The sequence below is a fragment of the Hippopotamus amphibius genome, chromosome 8 (genome assembly GCF_030028045.1).
Source record: "Hippopotamus amphibius kiboko isolate mHipAmp2 chromosome 8, mHipAmp2.hap2, whole genome shotgun sequence".
Classification (NCBI taxonomy): domain Eukaryota; kingdom Metazoa; phylum Chordata; class Mammalia; order Artiodactyla; family Hippopotamidae; genus Hippopotamus; species Hippopotamus amphibius.
The window spans coordinates 55,513,499-55,535,134 of NC_080193.1; the positions used below are offsets into that span (position 1 = coordinate 55,513,499).

At 37.9% G+C, this 21,636-nt stretch overlaps 1 protein-coding gene across 1 annotated transcript in view; it reads left to right on the top strand.

Moving 5' to 3' along the window:
- THSD7B (thrombospondin type 1 domain containing 7B) overlaps positions 1 to 21,636 on the top strand; it is a 746,295-nt gene that overhangs the window by 628,681 nt on the left and 95,978 nt on the right. The window contains exon 15 of the mRNA XM_057745884.1: positions 16,514 to 16,647. Coding sequence (XP_057601867.1) covers positions 16,514 to 16,647 — 134 coding nt within the window. The remainder of the gene's footprint in view (positions 1 to 16,513; positions 16,648 to 21,636) is intronic.

Genomic DNA, 21,636 nt, shown 5'->3' on the forward strand with positions numbered 1-21,636 from the left:
AGTTTGATATTAAACCTTCTACGTTCAGAGTATATTAGATGGCATTGTGCATGATCTCTATAGCTCCAAACAATATTGAGAATTCCATACATAGCCTTCTATCAAGATGCTGATTCTAGGATCACCAAATTCTTAATAGTCTTCAAAATATCAATAGCTTTCTCTCTCTCAATCTCTGTCTCTTTTTGTTTTTTAAAGGTGTTAATCTTTTTTCAAGTTTGCATCAATATCTCATATAAATCTCAGGTTCTTTACTTTTATAGTTTTAATAAATCCACATGCTATTTCTGTCCACCACAATTTTACTTGAAATATTGTTGGTCATATAAAGAACAAAAACATCAGTAATGTTTTCAGAGGCTACCTGTATAGTAGACTAAAGTGATGTTTATGATGCCTTAGGGCACAGGAGCTAAGTGCTGCTAAAGTGAGTTTGTCAGTCACAGGAGAATCCAGATTTTTTTCATGTGCAAAGTTTTACAAGGACTAACAAGGAAAAAATAAAATGGCTAAGTAGTTTGGATTCCATGTACTGGAGAGGGTATAAAATGTACAGCTCCAAACCTACCCAGTCTTTTTTTGATTGGAGGTAGGTCACAAATCCAAAGACTTTTATGACATCATAACTCCTGTTGTGGCTAAGCTTCATGTAAATGTTCATGTGTCACGGAGGTATAATATAAACCATGGAGAATATAGTCAGTAATATTGTATTAACTTTGTATGGTGGCAGATGGTAACTAGACTTATTGTGATGGTTATTTAGAAATGTATGTAGACATTGAATCACTATGTTGTACACATGAAATTAATATAATACTATATGCTAGTTATATTTCAATTTTTAAGAAATGCTTAAAAGGAAAGGCTAGGGGATGAGATGTCCATAGGGGTTTTGAAAAACCCTGATGTATTCCTGGAAAGTTAAAGGCCACACACATTCCTGGGGCAGTGCACATATTCAGGAAAGCCCTGAGAAGACCCCCTCTCCTCAGGCTAACCTTGAGTCTCTGTGCAAGCATAAAGTGAGGACAAAGGTGAAGTTGTAAATAGCCTAGCTGAGTGTTGAATGTGTGCCCCATCACATAGAGCCTGTCAGCAAAGACTAGAAGATTTATTGGTGCCAGGCATTAACGGGAATCTCTGTCAAATCATTAGACATGACAAACAACGCAGACTTCTCATAATTACTTCAAAAAAGTTACTAAACAAACAAACAATAGCAATATTAAATAGCAACAGCAACAAACAGTAGAGAGAGATGGGAAGTCTGGTCTCCTCAGTTGCCATGTTATGTTATTTTAAATGTTCAGTTTTCAACAAAAAATTTGAGACATGCAAAGGTAAAGTATGGTCCTTCCACAACAAGCAGGCAATAGAAACTGTTTCTGAGGAAGCTGAGAAGTTGGTCTTATTAGATAAAGATTTTGAATTGGTTATTTTAATTAAATATATTTAAGGAACTAAAGGAAGGTACAAGAATGATGTCAAACCAAGTAGAGAATATCAATAACAAAGTAGAAATTATAAGGAAGAATCAATTAGATCATCTGAAGTTAAAAAGCGCAAAAACTGAAATAAAAAAATTAACTAGAGAGACTGAAGAGTATATTTGGGCAGGCAGAAAAAAAATCATCTAATTGGAAAAATGTCAATTGAGATTATCCAGTCTGAAGAACAGAAAAATAAAATAATGAAGGGAAGTCTGTGAGACACTATCAAGCATACAAATATATGCATAATGGGAGTCCCAGGACAAGAGGAAAGGTGAAACGGAAAGAATTTTTGAAGAATTAAAGGTCAAAACTTCCTATACTTGGTGAAAAAACATTAATCTACACATTCAAGAACTCAACAAACTTCATGTAGGGTAAAGTCAAAGAGATCTACACACAGAGAAATCATAATAAAAACTGTTAAACACAAAGAGAATCTTGAAACAGCAAGAGAGAAGTGACTCATCATATACAAGTGATCATCAATATCAGAATTAACAGCCGAGTTCTCTCATCAGAAGGCAGTGGGAAGACATATTCAACATATTGGAGAGGGGAAAAGATTCAACCAAGAATTCTATATCCAGTAAAATCATTCTTCAAAAATGAAGGAAAACTTTAAAAACTCCCAAATAAACTCAAGCAGAAAGAATTCATTGCTAGCAGGCTGGCCCTACACAAAATGCTACAGGGAGTACTCATGTCACAGTGAAAGGACACTAGACAGTAATTCAAATCTACATGAAGAAATAAAGAGTACTAGTAAAGATAAAGGTAAACTATATAAGTACAAAACACTCTGGCCTATAGCACTGGAATATATATTTTTCTCAATTACACATGAAACATTCTTCAGGATAGGCTTATGTTTGGGCATGTAACAGTCTCAGTAAATTTAAGTGGATTGAAATCATATAAAGTGTACAAGGGAATCAGAATAGCCAAAACAATCTTGAAGAAGAACAAATTTTGAGAACTCTTCACAATTTCAAAACTTACTACAGAGCTACAGTAATTAACAGTGTGTTGTATTATACACAAGGACAGGCCTATAGATCAATGGAATAGAACCAAGAAATTGGAAATAAACCAGCACATTTGTGATAGTTGATTTCTGATGAAGGTGTTGCATTAGTGTCCTATTGCTGCCGTAAGAAATTATCACAAATTTAGTGATAAAATTTAAAGCAACATAAGTTATCTTACAGTTCAGGAGGTGAAAAGTCCCAAATAAGTCTCATAGGTGTCAGCAGGACTAGTTGCTTCTGGAAGCTCCAAGGGAGATTGTTTCTTTCCTCTTCTGGTTTCTAGAGGGTGCCAGTATTCATGGCTACATCACTCTAATCTCTGCTTCATTTTCATATCCCCCTCTGTATCTGACTGTTCCATGATCCTCTTATAAGGACCTTTTTAATTACATCTGGACCACCTCATGTTCCAAGATTATCTCTCTATCACAAGATACTTAACCACATTTGCAGAATCCCTTTTACTATATAAAGTAACTTTCACTAGCCCCAGGGACTAGAACATGGTGAAGCTATTGTTCAGCATACCACAGATGTCAGTGCAAATTAATGAAGAGAAAACAAATGGTGCTTGGACAACTAGATATCCACATGAAGAGAATGAATCTGTACTACTCTCACTGCTTATACAAAAATTAACTCAAAATAGATCAAAGACCAAAATGTAAGAGCTAAAACTATAAAACTCTGAAAATACCAGTTTAAATCTTTGTAATCTTAGATCAGGCGATGGATACCTGAAGTTCAAGCAACCAAAGGGAAAAAAAGGTAAATTGGACTTCAACAAAATTAAAAACTTGTGCAATTAAAGGACATAATTGAGAAAGTGCAAACACAACCCACAGAATGGGAGAAAATATTTGGAAATCACATATTTTATAAGAATCTAGTGTCCAGGATATGTAAAGAAATCTTATGACTCAAAAATAAGACAACGTAATTAATCAATGGGCACAGGACTTAGACATTTCTCTAAATAAGATATACAAATGACCAGTAAGCACATGAAAAGATGCTTGAATGCTGAACATCAGTATTCATTAGGGAAATACAAAACAAAACCACAATGAAATGGTCACTTCACACCCACTAAGATGCCTATAATCAAAAAATTGACAATAATAAGTGTTGACAAGAATGTAAAGAGAGGACTTATAACCCTCATGCATTGTTAGTGGAAATGTAAAATGTGGTAGCTATTTTGGAAAACTCATGGGCAGTTCCTCTAAAAAGGCAAACATAGGGTTTCCACAAGACAAAGCAGTTCCACTCCTAGGTAAATAACCAAGAGAACTGAAAATATATATTGACACAGATACTTGTACACAAATGTCCATAGCAGCATTATTCATAAGAGCCAAAAGATGGAAACAACACAAGTGTTCATCAACTTGAAGAATGGGTAAACAAATTTGGTATATCCATAAAATTGAGTGTTATTCATTTGTAAACAATAATGAAGTACTTATTCATGCTACAACATGGATCAACTTTGAAAATATTATACTAAATCAAAGTAAAAAGACACAAAATGCCACGTATTGTGTGATTCCATTTATATGAAATGTCCAAATAGGCAAATCCATGTAGAGGAAAACAGCAGATTTATGGTTAGTTGCCAGGGGGAGGGGAAAGGAGAGAATGGGTAGTGACTGCTAACAGATAAAGTGTTTCTTTCTGAGGTGAGTAAAATATGATGAAATTAGAGATAATGATGATGGTTGCACACCTTTTTAAATATATTAAAAACTGTATTGTGCACTTTAAAAGAGTGAATTTTATGGTATATAAATTATATATCAATTTTTTAAAAAAGGAAAGAAATAGGTGCAGGCCAAATTTGACCCATGGACATAAATTTCCAGCACCTATATAAGAGAAAAGAATTTGTCATCTTTGCCCAGGATCTAAGGAGATTCTGGGTTTTACACAGTAGAAAATCAGTGAACGTCTGATGAATTAACACACTAGTAAAAAAAGTAAGTACAAGAGATCTAGTTGCAACTGTTAAAACTCCCACCGCTAAAAGATCCTAAACCGTTGTTAACAGATGACATTTATCTTTAATGAAGAATAATTTTCATGATATTCATACTCTTCTCTGTTCCTAATCAATACCTCAGTCTCTACCTTTTATGTAATAAATGATCCCTAAATTGTTAATAGTCTTTAATTGAAACTTTCAGCATAGGGCACTTTTTATGTCTCAGCTATAAAATTAATGATTTTTTTCTTTTTAGGAGGAATCATTACATGCTCAAGAGAAATGTCAAAAATTGATATGACTATGGAATTGTAAATAGCCTTTTGTATCTTTATCAGAGATAATACTGTTTCTACAGTGACTCGGCTTGTTTTGCTGGCTTAGCTGTTACTAGTTGGGCATCTCTTTTTCTCATCAGTGTATCAGGTGATGTGGAGGATGAGGAAGGATAAAAAACCAAGGCATTTGTCTCTTTCAATCTGTCACATCTCCCAGGTTTTGAGGTGCAATGTTAACAACTATTCAAAGCTTATTATTCTAATCTAGATGAGAGTGCATGTGTGTTTTTGATTAGGAAAATAATGCAGTTGTAATAAATGATCATACAATGTACTTCCAGCTGCAAAATTTCTTCTTTTACGTGCCTCAATGCTAATCTTACTCAAAATAAATATTATTTCTTATAGTGAACTCTAAAACTTTCTAAAGCTCATATACCATTACTGTACTTCTCTTGAGAATAAGTATTAATATCAGGTTATGAAAAGAAAAGCTAGACCCCAAGAGACCATTAAGTGAGCTGCCAGGAAGTCAATAGCGGAACCTGAATCATAACTCCTTTCTCATGGCTGCCTTCATATTCCTCTGCTCACTGGACCACAGATAATGTTTAACACAGGGTAAAGGATCACTTCACCCATCACTGAAATGAAGCCACCCCCACAGAGGACCACATTATCAATTTAATAGGATCCAGCCAAGGAATCCAATAATGGAGGACAGGAATCCAATACAAGTAAAGTACTTGATGCCGCCCATCTCCTAAATTGCTCTACAGATGCCATGTCATCAATCCAAAGCAGTGTGGTTCCCGCTAAGGAAGACTATTTTAACAGACAACCCCCCTCCCCACCAAGTGAGATGCCAGCTCAGATATAGAACCATAAGCCCTATACTTCCCAGCATTCAGTTCAACATGCATTTATTATGAGTCTGTTGTGGGCCCTGCACATGTCAGATGCTAAGTGCAACATAAGAGATGTACAAGAGATGGTCCCTCACTTCAGAGAGATCCAGTTGTCACTGTGAGCCTGGCTTCCTCATGCCAGCAGGGTCTGCCTGATATGGTGAGTCCTGAACGCCTTGAATATTACCTGCTTTCAGGGAAAGAAAAAGTCAGTCCTTTTAGAAGCTTGTATTTTTCATAATTAATTCAAGGCATCCATGACTGGGATGGGGAAGTGGGGTGACACTGTCCAATTACTATCATCTATATTCAGAGAAATCAAAAATGAAAGCAAAGGTGAGAGAATTTTGAAATCATAAAATCTAAGAAATATAAGACTCTGAATTCATTTGGATATCTGCTTTCAAATGTTGGGACCAGAGTAGAGTTACAAGTAATTAGATTTGAATAATTGATACATAATACTAATGTTCCTGTAAAGTTAATTACAAAGGGGGCATAACTTTTAACTCCAAGTGATACCAGCATTGCAGGTTGTCTATGTACTCTTTTTAGAAACATGCATAGAAAATATTTCTGTAGTCATTTGTTCATATTTATGCCAATATATATCTATTAAGCACAAAGTATAAACCAGGGACACAGCATGTAAGTTCTTTTATTTGGGGGGTGGGGGTGGGAAGTAGGACTGTTTATAGAAAATATGATATCTGGAAATCTTAGTTCTCAGTAAATATCTCAGAAAAGCTGTCATTGGTTGCATACATGCTATATATTAATGCTTTAGTTTTTTATCGAATCCCAGTTTGTAGAAACTTGCCCACTTTATGTAAATGGTTAATTGATCTTTCTGTAGCACATTTTAAGAACTTGTTTGTCAAGTTTTTCAAGTAATCTGTTTTGCAAGTACCCAGGAATAGGCTTATCACTTATGTTGTATATAGTGATATTTGCTTGTTACTTTACCATCAGCTGTCTTTCCTTTGGTCAAAACAAAATTTACTAAAATGGAGGCCAGGTACAGGACTGCCTTAAATTAGCATTTTCCTTCAGCAATCATCTTCTGTTTTTATCTTGTGAAGAGCCTAAAAGGTCTGTATCAGTCTTTGTCTCTTCTTCACTTTCTGCCTTCGGGGAAGACTCTTTCCAACAAAATACTCTTTATTCTGTAAAGAAGCAGCTTTCAATTAGTTCCTAATAAGAATCTCCGACTGATGAAATTAGGGTGGAAATCAGAGCCAAGATCCCAGTTTATCACCATGTAAGTGAGTGGCAGGGATTCCATTAGCCAATCAATCTTGTCTCTCGTTTCCGTAAAGGTCAGGCTGTGCCATCCTTGGTTATAAAACATCACTTGTGGCTCTGTGTTTCACTTTAACTTTGTCTTAGACACCTCAGGTTTGTTATGGAAGGACTCACACTAAGTTCATATTTTAAAAAGCCGTTCTGTGCTGTGCCTGGCCTTGTATTGTAACAGGGAGAACTGTTAGAGCACAATGCAGCCTTAGAACCACTTTGTCATGCATTTACCTGCAGAAGAAAAATACTACTTGGTGTGTCGTGTGTGTGTATGTGTGTGATACATGTATGCGTAATATCTTTGTGCCAAAAGTCTTTATTTATAATATTTTTAATTTTCCTTCTCCTTTGCCCCAAACTATATAAAAATAATTATCTGGTTTTCTCTTGGGTAAAAAGATACACTTTCCTTCTCCTCTCCTGTCTTTTGTGATAGAACATTTAGAAAATAGCCAAATTAGGAATGAAGTTTGCAGACAGCAATTCTTATCTCTTTCTTTCTACTAGGCAGAATAAAGGCCATTTTTGATGGCCCCTTCTTTTGTTCTGTTCTAACTCCCTGATAGACTTTGGAGTAAGTGATGGATGAGAACTGATGCATTTTAGAGTAGGAAAGATTTGTTTGTTGCAATGATTAAGAGACAGTAGCATGGTGGACCCAGAGCTCTCACTGCTTGATAGGAAATACGTGGAAATAGTCCAAAGATTAGATTGCTTTTCAGGTCACACATGGCCTCAGATTTAGCCCAACTAAGCCAAGATTAGAGGAAATAAGATGGTAAAAATATTACAAAGAAGTTTTCTTGGCGAACGCCCAAGTTTCTTCTGCTCTGCTCATTAGCAATACTCCCTGGAATTCAGGGCGATGGGGAAGCTATGCCTTTGTCTTCTTTCTTCCAATTCTGCTGGTAAAGAAGAGGAAACTTTAATGTGTCACTAGGTTCTAGAATAGTTAAATGATTTCAAAAAGTAGCATTAAGGTTTTACTTGTCTCTTTCATTTTCACCACCAAATCTTGGTATCTCTTCTTCCTTGTTATGTTGGGAGCTTTGTAAAAATAGTAGATATAATGATCATTTTTTCATAACCATCACCTCATATTGGGACCACTTGACCTTTCTCAGGTCTCTCACACATTCCCAACTCATCTCCTTCACGTTTAAGATGACTTACGTGTCCCAAATTTCATTTAGAATCTCTCTCTTGATAGAAACCTCAGAAGTCTTAATGGCGCCCATTGTCTACCAATTGAATTCTACCTCATCAAATTTCCCGTTGACTTACCCCAGGGAACTGCAGTCTTCAAGCTTCATCCTGTTCGTACCAGGGCCTTGTGTATAGTTTATGAGAATTAGATTTAGATTTTGGTTTGTTTGCTTGCTTAATTGACAAATCTCTCATCCAAAGTAGTTCATAGTAGATTAATCCCAACTAGGGCTACCCGTCTTTGTCCATTTGTATCTGATAGTTCAACCATAGGATTTCTTTGCCTAAGGAATGTGCACATTAGATCATACTGCTTCTTTATACAAATACATTTTTTATAACTCAAATTACATTGATTTCCTAGGCATGCTCCAATAGGCTTCTTACATTCATCGAGTGAAAATATAGTTGTCTGCATCCTAGAGTAAGTATAGTGTGATGCTCTCAACTACTGAGAATGAGTGAGAGCTATACAAGACCCTCTCCCAACAAAGGCCAATAAGGAAAATAAAAGTTTTCCCCAAAGCCTTCACATGTGTTGGACACTTACATAATGAGTTGTCTCGGGCTTAAATCCCTTCTCCTCCCTTTCTTGATAAACCCCAAACAATACCAGTATACCTTTCTGACTTACCCTTTGGACATCTGTTTCTGAGAACTGAGATTTGCTTTAGCCCTGCCTTATGCCTATAACTTGTAAAACTTTTGCTACCTGCCAGAAGCCAAAGGAGTCTCTGTTTCAGACTCTCCTGTTGCAGCACAGAAAGAAATCTTTCCTTTCTCACCTGATAGCTGGTGGTCATATTCTGGACCTAGACTTACTTTGTCTGCCTGTCTCCCTATCTATCTATCTATCTATCTATCTATCTATCTATCTATCTATCTATCTATCTATCTATCTATCTAATCTTTGCACTAGACCCCTAGACAGTATCTTATGGATTCTAAGAGCAGAAAGGTTCTTTCACTGGTCAGGTTTCCATGGTGCAATCCAACCCTCTCTTAGACATGTAACTCTTTTTAATTTTATAGTAGTAAGAACACTTAACATAAGATAGCCCTACCCCCTTAACAGATTTTAAGTATATAATACAGTATTGTTATCCATAGGCAGTATTGTACAGCAGATCTTTAGAACTTATTCATGTGAAATTTTATATCCATTGATAAGTAATTTCCTGTTTTTCCCTCCCTGCAGCCCCTGACAACCACCATCCCATTCTTTGCTTCAGTGAGTTTGACTATCTGATATACCCGATATATGTATATTCATGCAGTATTTGTCCTTATGTGATTGGCTTATTTTACATAATATCCTCAAGATTAATCCATAACCTCTTTTCTGAAGGGTTGTGCATTCAGATTTTCCAAAGTTTTCTGGAAGTATCAATCATAATTGCCATGGGATTCCTTTTTTTTTTTTTAATTCACTTCAGCTTGACTTAAAATTGCAATCTGTTCTATGAAAATCCAAAGGGCCGCAATGACCGTAGTCCCTGGCGTACTGTGAGCAACCTGTGAGTACAAAATCCCATCTGATCTCATGTCACAGCATGGCAGTGGGCGGCACCTCCCAGGGGATTGGAGAAGTCAGTCCAGACTCTGGAGTGAGTTTACCTCTCTCGTTCTATTAGTTATGATGGTCTACACAGTACTGTGGTACAGAGAGGGGGCTTTACAGTTCAACTTACCCCAAGTTGCCGATGTCAGTATGCTCCCCGAGTTCTGTATCACATACCAGGCACAGAGGGATTCTGATCAGTGCTCTGTGTGTGTGTGTGTGTGTGTGTGTGTGCATGCACACACACTGTACTGTAGAACATCCTGTGCTTTATGGGATCTGCACAACAATTTTGGTTGCTGATGCCCCTTACCTTGTAGTTTGCTTTAAGACCAGGGTTTAATTTTATAGTCACTTAAATGATGCACAATAAGACATGTTAATCTGCTATAGGGGGAAATATTATGCATAAAAACAAACAGGCATTTCTGCTTATTTACCATTATAAATAATCTAAGCTACATCAGCACAGGTTACTGAGCTTAACCGTGGCCTTTCGGATGAAGGCTTTGTGGTTCTCCTCTATTAAATACCCTCTGTAATGGGTGGCCTATATGTGACGTCTTTGGATGAGAAGGAAACAAGGGGGAGGGGAAGAAGTACATGCATGGCTTGGGGCCATATTTATTCAGTCTCAGTACCCAGCTCTCCTACCTCCCATCCCTCCACCCCTGCCACAGGGGGAGGAAAATAGGACTATGCGGGTGGCAGAGACAGTTTAGCTGTGCATGGGTGCTGGTCTTGATAATGGGGATCCTGTGCTTAAAAGAGCATCAGTGATATTCAGCCCAGAGGGAAGGGGTTAAGTGTCATAGACCACTGGAAAATGAAAAGTGAAGAATCTGGAGGTTATAATTTCTCAGGAAAAATTTATTTCAATATTCACTTTTAGAAAGAGGGCTGTTCTGTACAACATCTTTTATCAAAATATGAACAGTATAGGGCATAGCCTCCTTGTTATTTATTCTCTTTTTTATATGTAGAGGCAGTGGTTCCCTGAGTGTTTGATATGAGGAACTTGTGCTCTCCAGTAGCCTGGGTTGAGACAATTCCTAATGAGTGATTTCAAACTCAGCAGTTCCTTCAAGTGAAATTAAAACTTTTAAAATCACAACATTCCCTGCATTCATTTGACAAGTGGTGGGACCAACATGTGTGAGATTATATTACTTATTGAGACTACAGACAAGGTTAGGCAGGAGAATGCATTCATGGGCCCCTTACAGCAATGCAGACAGTTCTCCTGGTCTGCACATCAAGCTTGGAAACCACTGTTATTAGGAGGTGGAGAATGAAACTACCATTGTCATTATTTTAATAAACTTCCCATTGGCTTTAAAGTTCAACAATTTATTTGTCAATAAATCTTGCAAATAAAACTCATCCAGCATTATTAGGTTCATTTTTAGATTTTTTTTTTTAACATCAAAACTGAAAAGAAAACATAATGCATATTTAAAACCAATGGTGAATCTTACAAACCAGGAATGATGGTAGGTTCATAGAATTCAGAGGAAGTCTTTTTGGTTGCTTTACGGCTAAGAAGGTAGTGTGGGAAAACATCTGGGAAGAGGAGGTTAGCCAGGGCCTCAGACTTGAACATCTGGACTAAAGCTGACAGTTACCCACATCCCCGATTATGGAGTACCAGACTCCAGCTCTCCAGAAAATCCTTTTGAGCAACTCATAGCACAAAATGACCGGCATAATGATTTCCCCACAAGTACCAATTTAAAACCATTCATGAATTTTTTTTAACCCATCATATTCACACACAGAGTTGAAACCATTCAAAAGACACGGGCATGATCTTGCTTTAAACTTGCAAGTTAGTTTTCTGAGATACTTCTTGGGTTTTTGAAATTGTGAAAAGACATTCTGTACCCAAAGACTAGGAATGAATTGCTTAAGCAATTTTTTTCATATATAAAGTAGTATGCATCATTTACTGTAGAGACATCTTTGAATATTCAGCTCTTAGTTTTGCTTTGTCAGGAATTTATAAATGTTAGCATCATTGAGAAGATGTTGACTATCTCTCAAAGCATGGTGATGTGCTTGTATAAGCCACACAGGCAGAACCTGTGACCTCTTGACATTACCAGGGTGGGATTCTCAAATAATCTCAGTTTGAGTACCAGCCTCCTCATTTATAAGCCATAAATGACTAATTTCTTCAAATTTCAGTTATTTTTACCTATAAATAGGGATCACACCAACCTTGTCTAACTCAAGTAATTATGATGATCAAGACCTATGACATGGAATGTCTTGTATAAACCATAAAGATCCACAGAGCATTATTGTGGTACCATTGATGACCAGGGACTAGTGATGGATGGGCACAGTGTAAAGCATGTGTCTGCATTTGCATTAGGACTGAACTTTTAGCATTGCCTAGACACACTACATTGTACACAAACAAATTATAAATGCATGATGAACAAAAATGGAACCAAAAGATTATTTTGTAAAGGTGATAATATCCAACCAGTCAGACAAGTTGTAATGAAGGAGAGCATAACTTCATGGCTGATTGAATAAGAAAAGGGACAGAATTTGGTAAGTTGAAGCAAGGTGTAGCTTAGAGGACCCTTCTGAAAGGAAAGTGTGCGCCCTGGAGGAAGAAAGAAAGTATAGACCAGAAAAGAACTAGCAGGAAAGTTCTTTGAATTAAGGGATGAGGGTTGCAGACCTGATCAGAGGCAAATTTGTGCACCTTTGGTTGAGAACTCACAACTTTTTAGGGGAGAAGGAAGCCCGTAGTACTTTACTGATCTTACCACTCCTGGAGACCATTTCCTCTCACATTCCATTGGGACAGACTCTGGTTTTGACTTGCAGGAATCTCTAGTCCCAATTGGGCCTTTGAACTGATGTTCAAGTTCTACTAATAGCCACAGTGCTCAGCATGGAGGTCTCAAGCCTGAAGGTTTCTACTTGGGTCTTGACTGGTAGCTTCACTAGAGCAAAAATATTATTCTATAGAAAATTGGAGGCCATGAATTTTCCTTTGCTTTTTGTTTTTTTTTTTTTTTAATTGTGGTTGTTGTTGGATTATTTGCTTTATTTGAGCCCTTGAACCCTAAGACTCTGATATACAATAGTGATACCTGCTGAACCCCAATGAGACCCTGCTTCCAAGTTTATTCCAGTCAGTCCACAGTTGGAAAGTAATATCAGAAAACAGTCCTTAATGAAATTGATCAGTTACAATGAGCAAAAGCTTATTTAATAAATATTAAAAGACTGACTCAATGAATGAGTTTATAATATGACTCTGGAACTGCAAAATTATAAAAACACAATTCCCCAATAAAGAAGTAATAAATAGGACTCATTACCAGGAGAATGAAATGTTACTTCTCTCAGAGGATTTAGATTTTTCAGGGGCATTTCTTAGCATTGGTGGCCCTATTAAACCCTGTTATTTTCTTCCTAATTTGTGCCATTTCGAAATGATTTTCATTTAACTTTCCCATGGCTCATTTCTCTCCTTTAGAACATTTCCATATGATTCCCTGATAAAGTCCGTGCTTTAACACATTTCCATTATGAAACTATAATAAGCACCAACTAAATAGCAATATGAAATAGCCAGAACATAAAGGACTGACATGAGAAGAAATTGGGCATCTGGGTAGTAAATTTTCATTCTTGAATGCCTGCTGCCTTTTTGCCTCTTGTGGGTGTTTTTGATCCTCTAGGTAAGAGTCCTTGCCTGATGAACACTAAAGAAACAACTCTCCCGATTCTTTAGGGATAGCCTTCCTTTCCCATAACAAAATCATCAGGCAGCACCTTTTGATAATATAGCGATGGCTATTCTTCACCAAAGCCCCATAATGCAAAGAAAAGGATTTCATTTTTGTTCCCTCTTATTGTCCTTTGAGCTTTGTAAAACACCCCTTATACGTTCCATTCACAAGCCTGTTTTCTCTAGAAAATTAAGTGAGGGTCATATAGCAATCTGTGCCCCTTCAAAAATTAGTTTCAATTCAACAAATACTTATTGGGCATCACCCCCACCTCCAAATGTTTTACAAAATACTGACATTGTAGAAACACAGTCCCTGCCTTCCTAAGACTCACAGGTTTTGTTCAGGTAGTCAAATAAACACTGATAGTCCAGGTCTGACTTTGGTTAAAACCAGGAGTGTATTTATGAGTGGAAAATGCAAATTGTGTCTCTCATGGCATATTCTCTCAGTATAATTTAAAGTACAAAGTAGACAGTAAGGCTAAAATGAGAAAAAGAGCTCAAGTAGGCCAGAGAATAAGAGACATGTAGAGAGGAGTCAAGGTGATGACTTCACTGAGTGTGTTTGCTCCCCTAGCTCTTCACGATGTGGCCCTAACAGCCACCACTGCCCCAGTCTGCACATGGGCCCCTGACATTATAATCTGGCTACAAGTCTGCTTAAACCTGAAACTCTCACTGAGTACCAAAGACATGCCAACTGGAGTCATGGGAGAGGCCTTGTGGAAGTGGTGGGATTCACTTGGGGTTTGAACGAAGGTGGGGATTTGTCAGCCAGAAGTGACAGTATGAGCAATATTAGGATGACAGACACGTTGGAGAAAAAAATCAGGTAAATCCATAAGTTGGAGAATCTTCTTCAAGAGGTCCCATTTTTTTTTTTTAACACCGTTACTCAAGAAGGCAGGTCAACATCTCCCTACACAGACCTGCTCCCTGCCTTCTCATAGCTTGTCAATGAGGTTAGCAACTCTGCTACAGGTGTAGATCACTAGAGCATGAAGAATATAGACAGTAAACTAGCACATGACCAAGTGTTCCCATGTGTATATCAAAGGTGCATGCAACTAATCAGGTTTGCATTTTAATCTGACCTTGGCCTTTATATGGGAAGGAGGGTGAAAGCGTAAGCCCTGGTTAGTATTGCGAGCTTTGGAAAAATCGGTCCATCTCAGAGAGGATATCCCATCCATTTTCTCTCAGATTCATGCATGAGTTATGGGGAAAATTACTTTTTAAATTAATTTCTTCATCTCCCCGGTTTGTGCAGAGTGCTTTAGTAAACTTTCTTATATCTCATAAGAAAGCCAAAAAGCTTTCTTTAAATTGTCTGATTCATATTGAAGAGTTTATAGGACAAACCTGTAAATTCAATGAAAGCTTAATTTCTGTGGTGACATGGGGTCAGCTAAACCCTCAGCTGTCATCAGCTTGGTTTCTTGGTGTCTCTTGGATTGGGATCACGTCTTTTCATTTTTATAGGTTTTTCTCTCACCTGTATGAGTTTGGGGGGGCCAGACTTTTCTCCCTTACAAGTTATTACTTCCTTCTAATGTAGGCACTGCTTCTGATCCTTTCATTCCATTCTTGTCAGCATTCACAGCATGAAATGTGATTCTTTTATTACTTAATTCTTTCCTTTCCTCACACCCATTTCCACTTCTATTTTCCCATCTCCTTTCATTTTGCCCTCACGTATTTTTCACTTTGTGGTTTCCCTTATCGTCATATGCTCTACATGAGAGAGCCAAATCGAATCCCACAGTTAAAAATAGTTTCTGACATTATTTGTGATTCCTAAGATGTAGTCTCGCAAATAACCTTTTCTCATCTGATTTCCATCTCACATGCTGACAGTGCTCCAATCTTGTTTTCTGATTATCCCATTACATAGTGCTTTCCCTTGCATTTAGTGGAAACTTGCAAGTAATGGTTCTGTTTGGATAACACTGCCTAGTCATCATTTACAATTTTATGGAATTGGAAAGGCAAGGGGAAGAAAGGCATGGGGCTTAAGTTCTTCTTTGAAAGGAAAAGCATTAATTAACTATTTTGGTAGTAGGCTGAGTCATTACTCATCAGCATGCTATACTACAGCCATCTTTGAGATCTAGAATAACATATCATATGATAGAACAATTTTTTTTTTTTTACCAAGGGAGAACACTGTGTTCTCTATTGAGGAGTAATACATTTTAAATTGTCTTGAAGAGGCAAACTCAGTTGACTACCCAATGGTATAAAATTTCAGGAAAAAATATTTGCATCACAGATAAATGCATAGGAAGTAACCTAAGAATTCATTGGCTGTATTCATTGTTTTTACTATAAATCTGTGTATATTCAGTCTGTAATCATGCACAGCTTCTAACATGTGTGTGTTTGTCTTGTGTATGTGTGTCTGTGTGTTTTAGCTGCTCTGAAAACATCCTACAAATAGCTAAATTCATATAAAGCCACAATGCCCAGAAGGCTAAATGAATGCCTATTAGCATTGGTCATTTGGGGGCATAAAAAGAAATTTCCTGTGCAAATAATACCACTTTTCTTATGCATTCTAAGAACCTCTCATATTCAAGAGTAAATTTGCCTTACATATATTTATTTCAATTGACATCGTGAAGTACATCAGAGAATAGAGTATACCATATAATTGAGAGCTGCACCATCTAATAGGTGCTGTGTGAGCTCTTTGAAGGAATGAAAAGAAAATGGAATTCCTATTCTTGGTGGTAGGTAATGACTGTCCTTTGTTCTCTTCTGCAAAGGCACACTATCATATTCTAGTTGATTTCCCCTGTATGTTTCTTTAGGCAAGTCAGTAATTTCAGAAAAGCCAAATATATCTTGCTTTTTGGGGATGCAGTTTGGCTGTTGGGGCCAGAGTGCAGTTCTTGGGTTGTATGTTCAGCTGACTTTACTAAAAGATAGGCTGTTTCTCCATAACTTGGGTAGTGCCACATAATTTTCTTTTCCTTTCCTGTTCTTGACAGGTGCATGAGGCAGTCCCATGTTACAGTGAGTGCAATCAGTATTCCTGGGCTGTAGAACACTGGTCACCATGCAAGATCCACAATGAGCTGAGGTCCCTGCGCTGTGGAGGAGGAACACAATCTAGGAAAATCAGGTGTGTGGAAATGGAGACATTTGGGAAATGTGGCAGTGGACCTTATATATTTTTATAAAAAAACAGTGTTGCTTACCCAGGTACACTCCGATCTTCACACCATGTCCTCTGGCTTTGCTGAAATTTAAGTATCCGTGGAAGCATATGTGCCTTGAGCTGCCATGTGTATTGTGGGATTCCATCTGTGTTGCAGCCACAATCCTTAATATTTCTTGCAAATGACTTCAGTGGGGAAACCAACTACATGGAGCAGGCCAAGGGTGTGAATGCTTGGCCACCACTGCTAACAAATTAGGTGACTCTGACTGTGATGCCGTGTCTCTCTTTTGATCTATGGTTAGTATAGTTGATGAACATTATCTTAATTTTGGATGTCAATTACATTGAAAAGTTCAATTTAAATCCCTACAATTAGCATTCCAAAGCTAATATGAGAATAACTATGAACAGTAGTGATATACTTTAATATAAAAAGAATACATCTCTAAAAGAATTTAGTGAATGCTCACTTATTTACTGAGGGAGTTTGTTGAACATTTTTGTTTGGTAAATATAGCAATGGTGGCCAAACTCACACTTGGCCTGAGTTCATCCAAGAGGTCTATTTAAAGGGAATTCCCTGGCGGTCCAGTGGTTAGGACTCCACGCTTTCACTGCCAAGGGTGCAAGTTCAATCCCTGGTTAGGGAACTAAGATCTCGCAAGCCAGGTGGTGCAGCCAAAAAAAAAATGTCTATTTAGATAAGATTTGGGAAGAAAGAAGGGTAATTTTATGACAAACTGAGGAAAATAGCAATAAATGTTAGAGAATAAGTACGCAAAAGCCAAAATATTAATCATAAACAATGATTTAATAGTAAAAATCAAGAATAAAACCCAGTATTGTCAACTATTCATTTGCATGAGCATGGTGTATTATTTTGCTAGATTTAGAAAGCTCCATGTCAAATGGACACACAGTGCCCAAATCGGATAACTCCCTATCAAGGGATCTATGAGACTGAAGTCAGTTGCCAAGGCAGAGCCTACTTCTATGTGTTGATTGTTGTTCAACTCCAGTGAACTTACTTGATTCAGTAGTTCAGTATATACCCACCATCTCTGAGACTTAGTGCCAATGTTACAAAAGCACTGGTAAGCAGATTGGAAGAAATAGCTGCTGGCAGAATTATAGAGGTCTTCCTCATCACCAGCTCAGGCCAAGGGCAAACAGACAAATTGTCTTTCTTTCCTTTGTTCACTGCCTTTTCCCCTTGGGGCTAGTTGCTCAGGCTGTCACAAACTTGGGCTTCTACCTCTTTTTCTTCAAAACCTGTGTCTCTGGTGTCCTGTTTTCTCATGGCTTTGAGAAATGACTGACCAGCCTAGCTTATCAAGTAATATGTGTAAATGAGCTGTGGCATTTCTCACTCTCATCCCAGCCACTCTTAGCAGTATTAAAGTGAAGTCTCAGGAGAGAAAGGCAGGCTTTAAGAGAATAAATTGCTATCTGCAGAATTGTGGCAGGTTGATTGAGGAAAAACACACTTGAACAAGAGGGCCTTTAAGCCATACCTCTCAGCTCAAATGGATGAAGCCTGATGTAATAAAAACAACAACTACCAAATAACAAATACCATGTGTTATGGGCTGAATTGTGTCCCCTCCACCGTCTATGTATTGAAGTCCTAACCTGCAGTACCTCAAACTGTGGCTGTATTTGGAGATAGGGTCTTTAAAGAGGTAACTGATGTTAAATGAGATCATTGGGACAAGCTTTAGTCCAATCTGACTGGTGTCCTTATAAGAAGAGGAGATTAAGACATATACACACGTAGAGGAAAAGAACATGTGAAAATAGAAGTAGAAGGTGGCTATCTACAAGCTGAAAGAGAGAGGCCTCAGAAGAAACCAAACCTGCCAACACCTTGATCTCAGACTTTGAGCCTCTAGAACTGTGAGAAGATACATGTGTAAGCCACCCAGTCTGTGATATTTTGTTATGGCAGCCCTAGCCAACTAATATATACTCACTGTGTTATGTGCTGTATATATATGTGAAACAGGTTTTCCAGACATCTTGCATTCCAAACCATTATTGGCCTTAATAAAATGGTGTTATAATTAATGAAACGGTTTATCTGTTCTCTCTCATGAAACCTCCAGACTAGAGGACATCTTCATGGTTAATACCTGATGGCAATCATTTATGAATTCAAAACATATTTATGAATATTTGTCTTCGGTGTTATCAGGCACTGTTCTAAGCACTGGGGATCCAAAGGTGAACAAAACAAGTTACTGTCCTCAAAGAACTTACAGCAGCAGAGAAAAAGGTAGACACATAAAGTAATATATAATGGAATGTTTTTACTATGAAATGCCAAGAAGAAAAATAAAATTGGATTGGCATAATGGAGGATTCTGTTTTGGAGAGGCTGGTCAGCAAAATATTTAAGTAGAGACCTGAAAAATATGAGAGACCTGAATGAATGTAAAGATCTATATTAGAATTCCAAGGGGAAGGCGTTTCCAAAGCAGGAAACTTCTTGGCTTGTTATGATAAGATGGATAACACCACATCCCATGTGGCTGGTGCCAGTACTCAAATTGTAGTCTTCTATAATAAGGTTAAAATATATTTCTCTAACGGCATCATGAAGCTATGGAAGGTGTGAGACAGCCTGAATGACATGCTCTATTTATGTTTGAAAAGGACCTTGCTTCAAGGACCTTGTGTAAGTAGCAGCAGGGATGAAGGTTTGAAGGACATCCCAGAATTCCAGGTGAGAGAGGTTGATGGTTAGATTGGGCTTCGTAATACTGAAAGTGGTAAGGTGGTCACATTTGGACTACTTTTGAAAGGTACAGACGACAGGGTTTGCTTATAACATAATTATAGAATGTGGAGAAAAAGAGAATTATCAAAGATGATTGCTAGGTTTTAGGGCCTGAGTGATCAAGAGAGAGGTGAAGCTATTTGTTGAGATGAGCAGTATTAGAAGCAAATTTGAGAGAGAAAATCAAAAGCTAGCTTCTGAACACAGTAAATTTGAGATATTAGCTTTCTAGCTGAGAAGTCCTGGAGTTACAGATTGGAGTTCAGTGAGTAGTGGGGGTATAAATTTAGGCATCAGCTGTAAATTTGTCGTATATTGGTAAGAAAGAAAGAAATTGCACCCTGGGGAACACAAATATTCATAGATTAGAGCAAAGGGAAAGATCTTACAAATGAGACTGGAAAACAGCTAGTCGACTAAGAGGAAAACCAAGAAAATGGGAAGATGAGCATTTTTCAAAAGAGATAGTAATCAATTGTTCCAAATGGTTCTGAGAAGTTTACTAAGATAAGAATTGGCAGGGACTTCCCTGGTGGCGCAGTGGTTAAGAATCTGCCTGCCAATGCAGGGACGTGGCTTCCATCCCTGGTCCAGGATGATCCCATATGCCGTGGAGAAACTAAGTCCACGTGCCACAACTAGTGAGCCCACACTCTAGAGCCCGTGAGCCACAACTAATGAAGCCCACGTGCTGAAACTACTGAAGCCTGCGCGCCTAGAGCCTGTGTTCTACAGGAGAAGCTACTGCAATGAGAAGCCCACGCACCACAATGAAGAGTAGTCCCCACTCACCACAACTAGAGAAAGTCTGCATGCAGCAAAGAAGACCCAACGCAGCCAATAAATAAATAAATTTAAAAATTGGCTATTGAGTTTGGCAAAGGGGAGTCTGTTGATGATCTTGATATAACTTTTCCCTGGAATGATAATAAAAGTGTGATTAAAATAAGTCCAGGAGGTAATAAGGGAGGAAGAGGAGAGAGAATGTGGGGATAGCAAATATAGACATGCTGTAAAGCAGTTTTGTAATGAGTTTGAGGAGAAATGAAGGTGATGGCCAAAGGGAGATATGGCAGAGAAATTCATGATGCAGGATGTGTGACTGCAGGGGCATTTTCATTTGGGAACACCTTCAGTTCTTTTTAAGTCTTTACTCTTGTGCTTCTCAGAACCCCTAGAAGAGTCTCTTCTTAAATCACATGTGAAATAGATAATCCTAGCAACCAGTATTTGGGGAACCCAATGAGAAAAGGCTGATTTGGTGAACAGAATAATGGCTCCCAAAGGTATCCACATTCTAACCCCTGCAATCTGTGAATATGTTACCTTAAATAGCAAAAGGGTCTTCACAGGTGTGATTAAGTGAAGGATCTTGAGATGGAAAGATTGTCCTGGGTCCTCTGGATGAGAACACTTTATTCAGCAGCACCCTTAAAAGTGGATGAGGATCTGGGAATGTAAGTTGGTACAGTCACTATGGAGAACAGTACAGAAGTTCCTTAAAAAGCTAAAGGTAGAGCTACTATATGATCCAGCAGTCCCACTCCTGAGCATATATCTGGAGAAAAACATGGTTTGAAAGGGTACATGCACCCTAATGATTGTTGCAGCACGGTTTACAATAGCCAATACATGGAAGCCACCTAAATGTTCATCAATAGATGATTGGATAGAGAAGATGTGGCACATATATACAATGGAATGTTACTCAGCCATTAAAAAGAATGAAATAATGCCAATTACAGAAACATGGATGGACCTGGAGATTATTATACTAAGTGAAATAAGTCAGACAGAGAAAGACAGATATCATATGATATTGCTTATATGCAGAATCTAAAAAAAAAGATACACATGAACTTATTTACAAAACAGAAACAGACTCAGAGGGACATCCCTGGTGGTCCAGTGATTAAGAATCCTCCTTCCAGTGCAGGGGACACGGGTTCAATCCATGGTTGGAGAACTAAGATCCCACATGCCCTGGGGCAGCTAAGCCGCAGCTGGAGCCCATGTGCTCTGGAGCCTGAGAGCCACAACTAGAGAAGCCTGCGTGCCACAATGAAGACTCAGCACAGCCAAAAAAAGAAAGAAAGAAAAAAAAAAAGAAACGATTCACAGACTTAGAGAACGAACTTGGGTAGGGGGAGGAATAGATTGGGAGTTTGGGA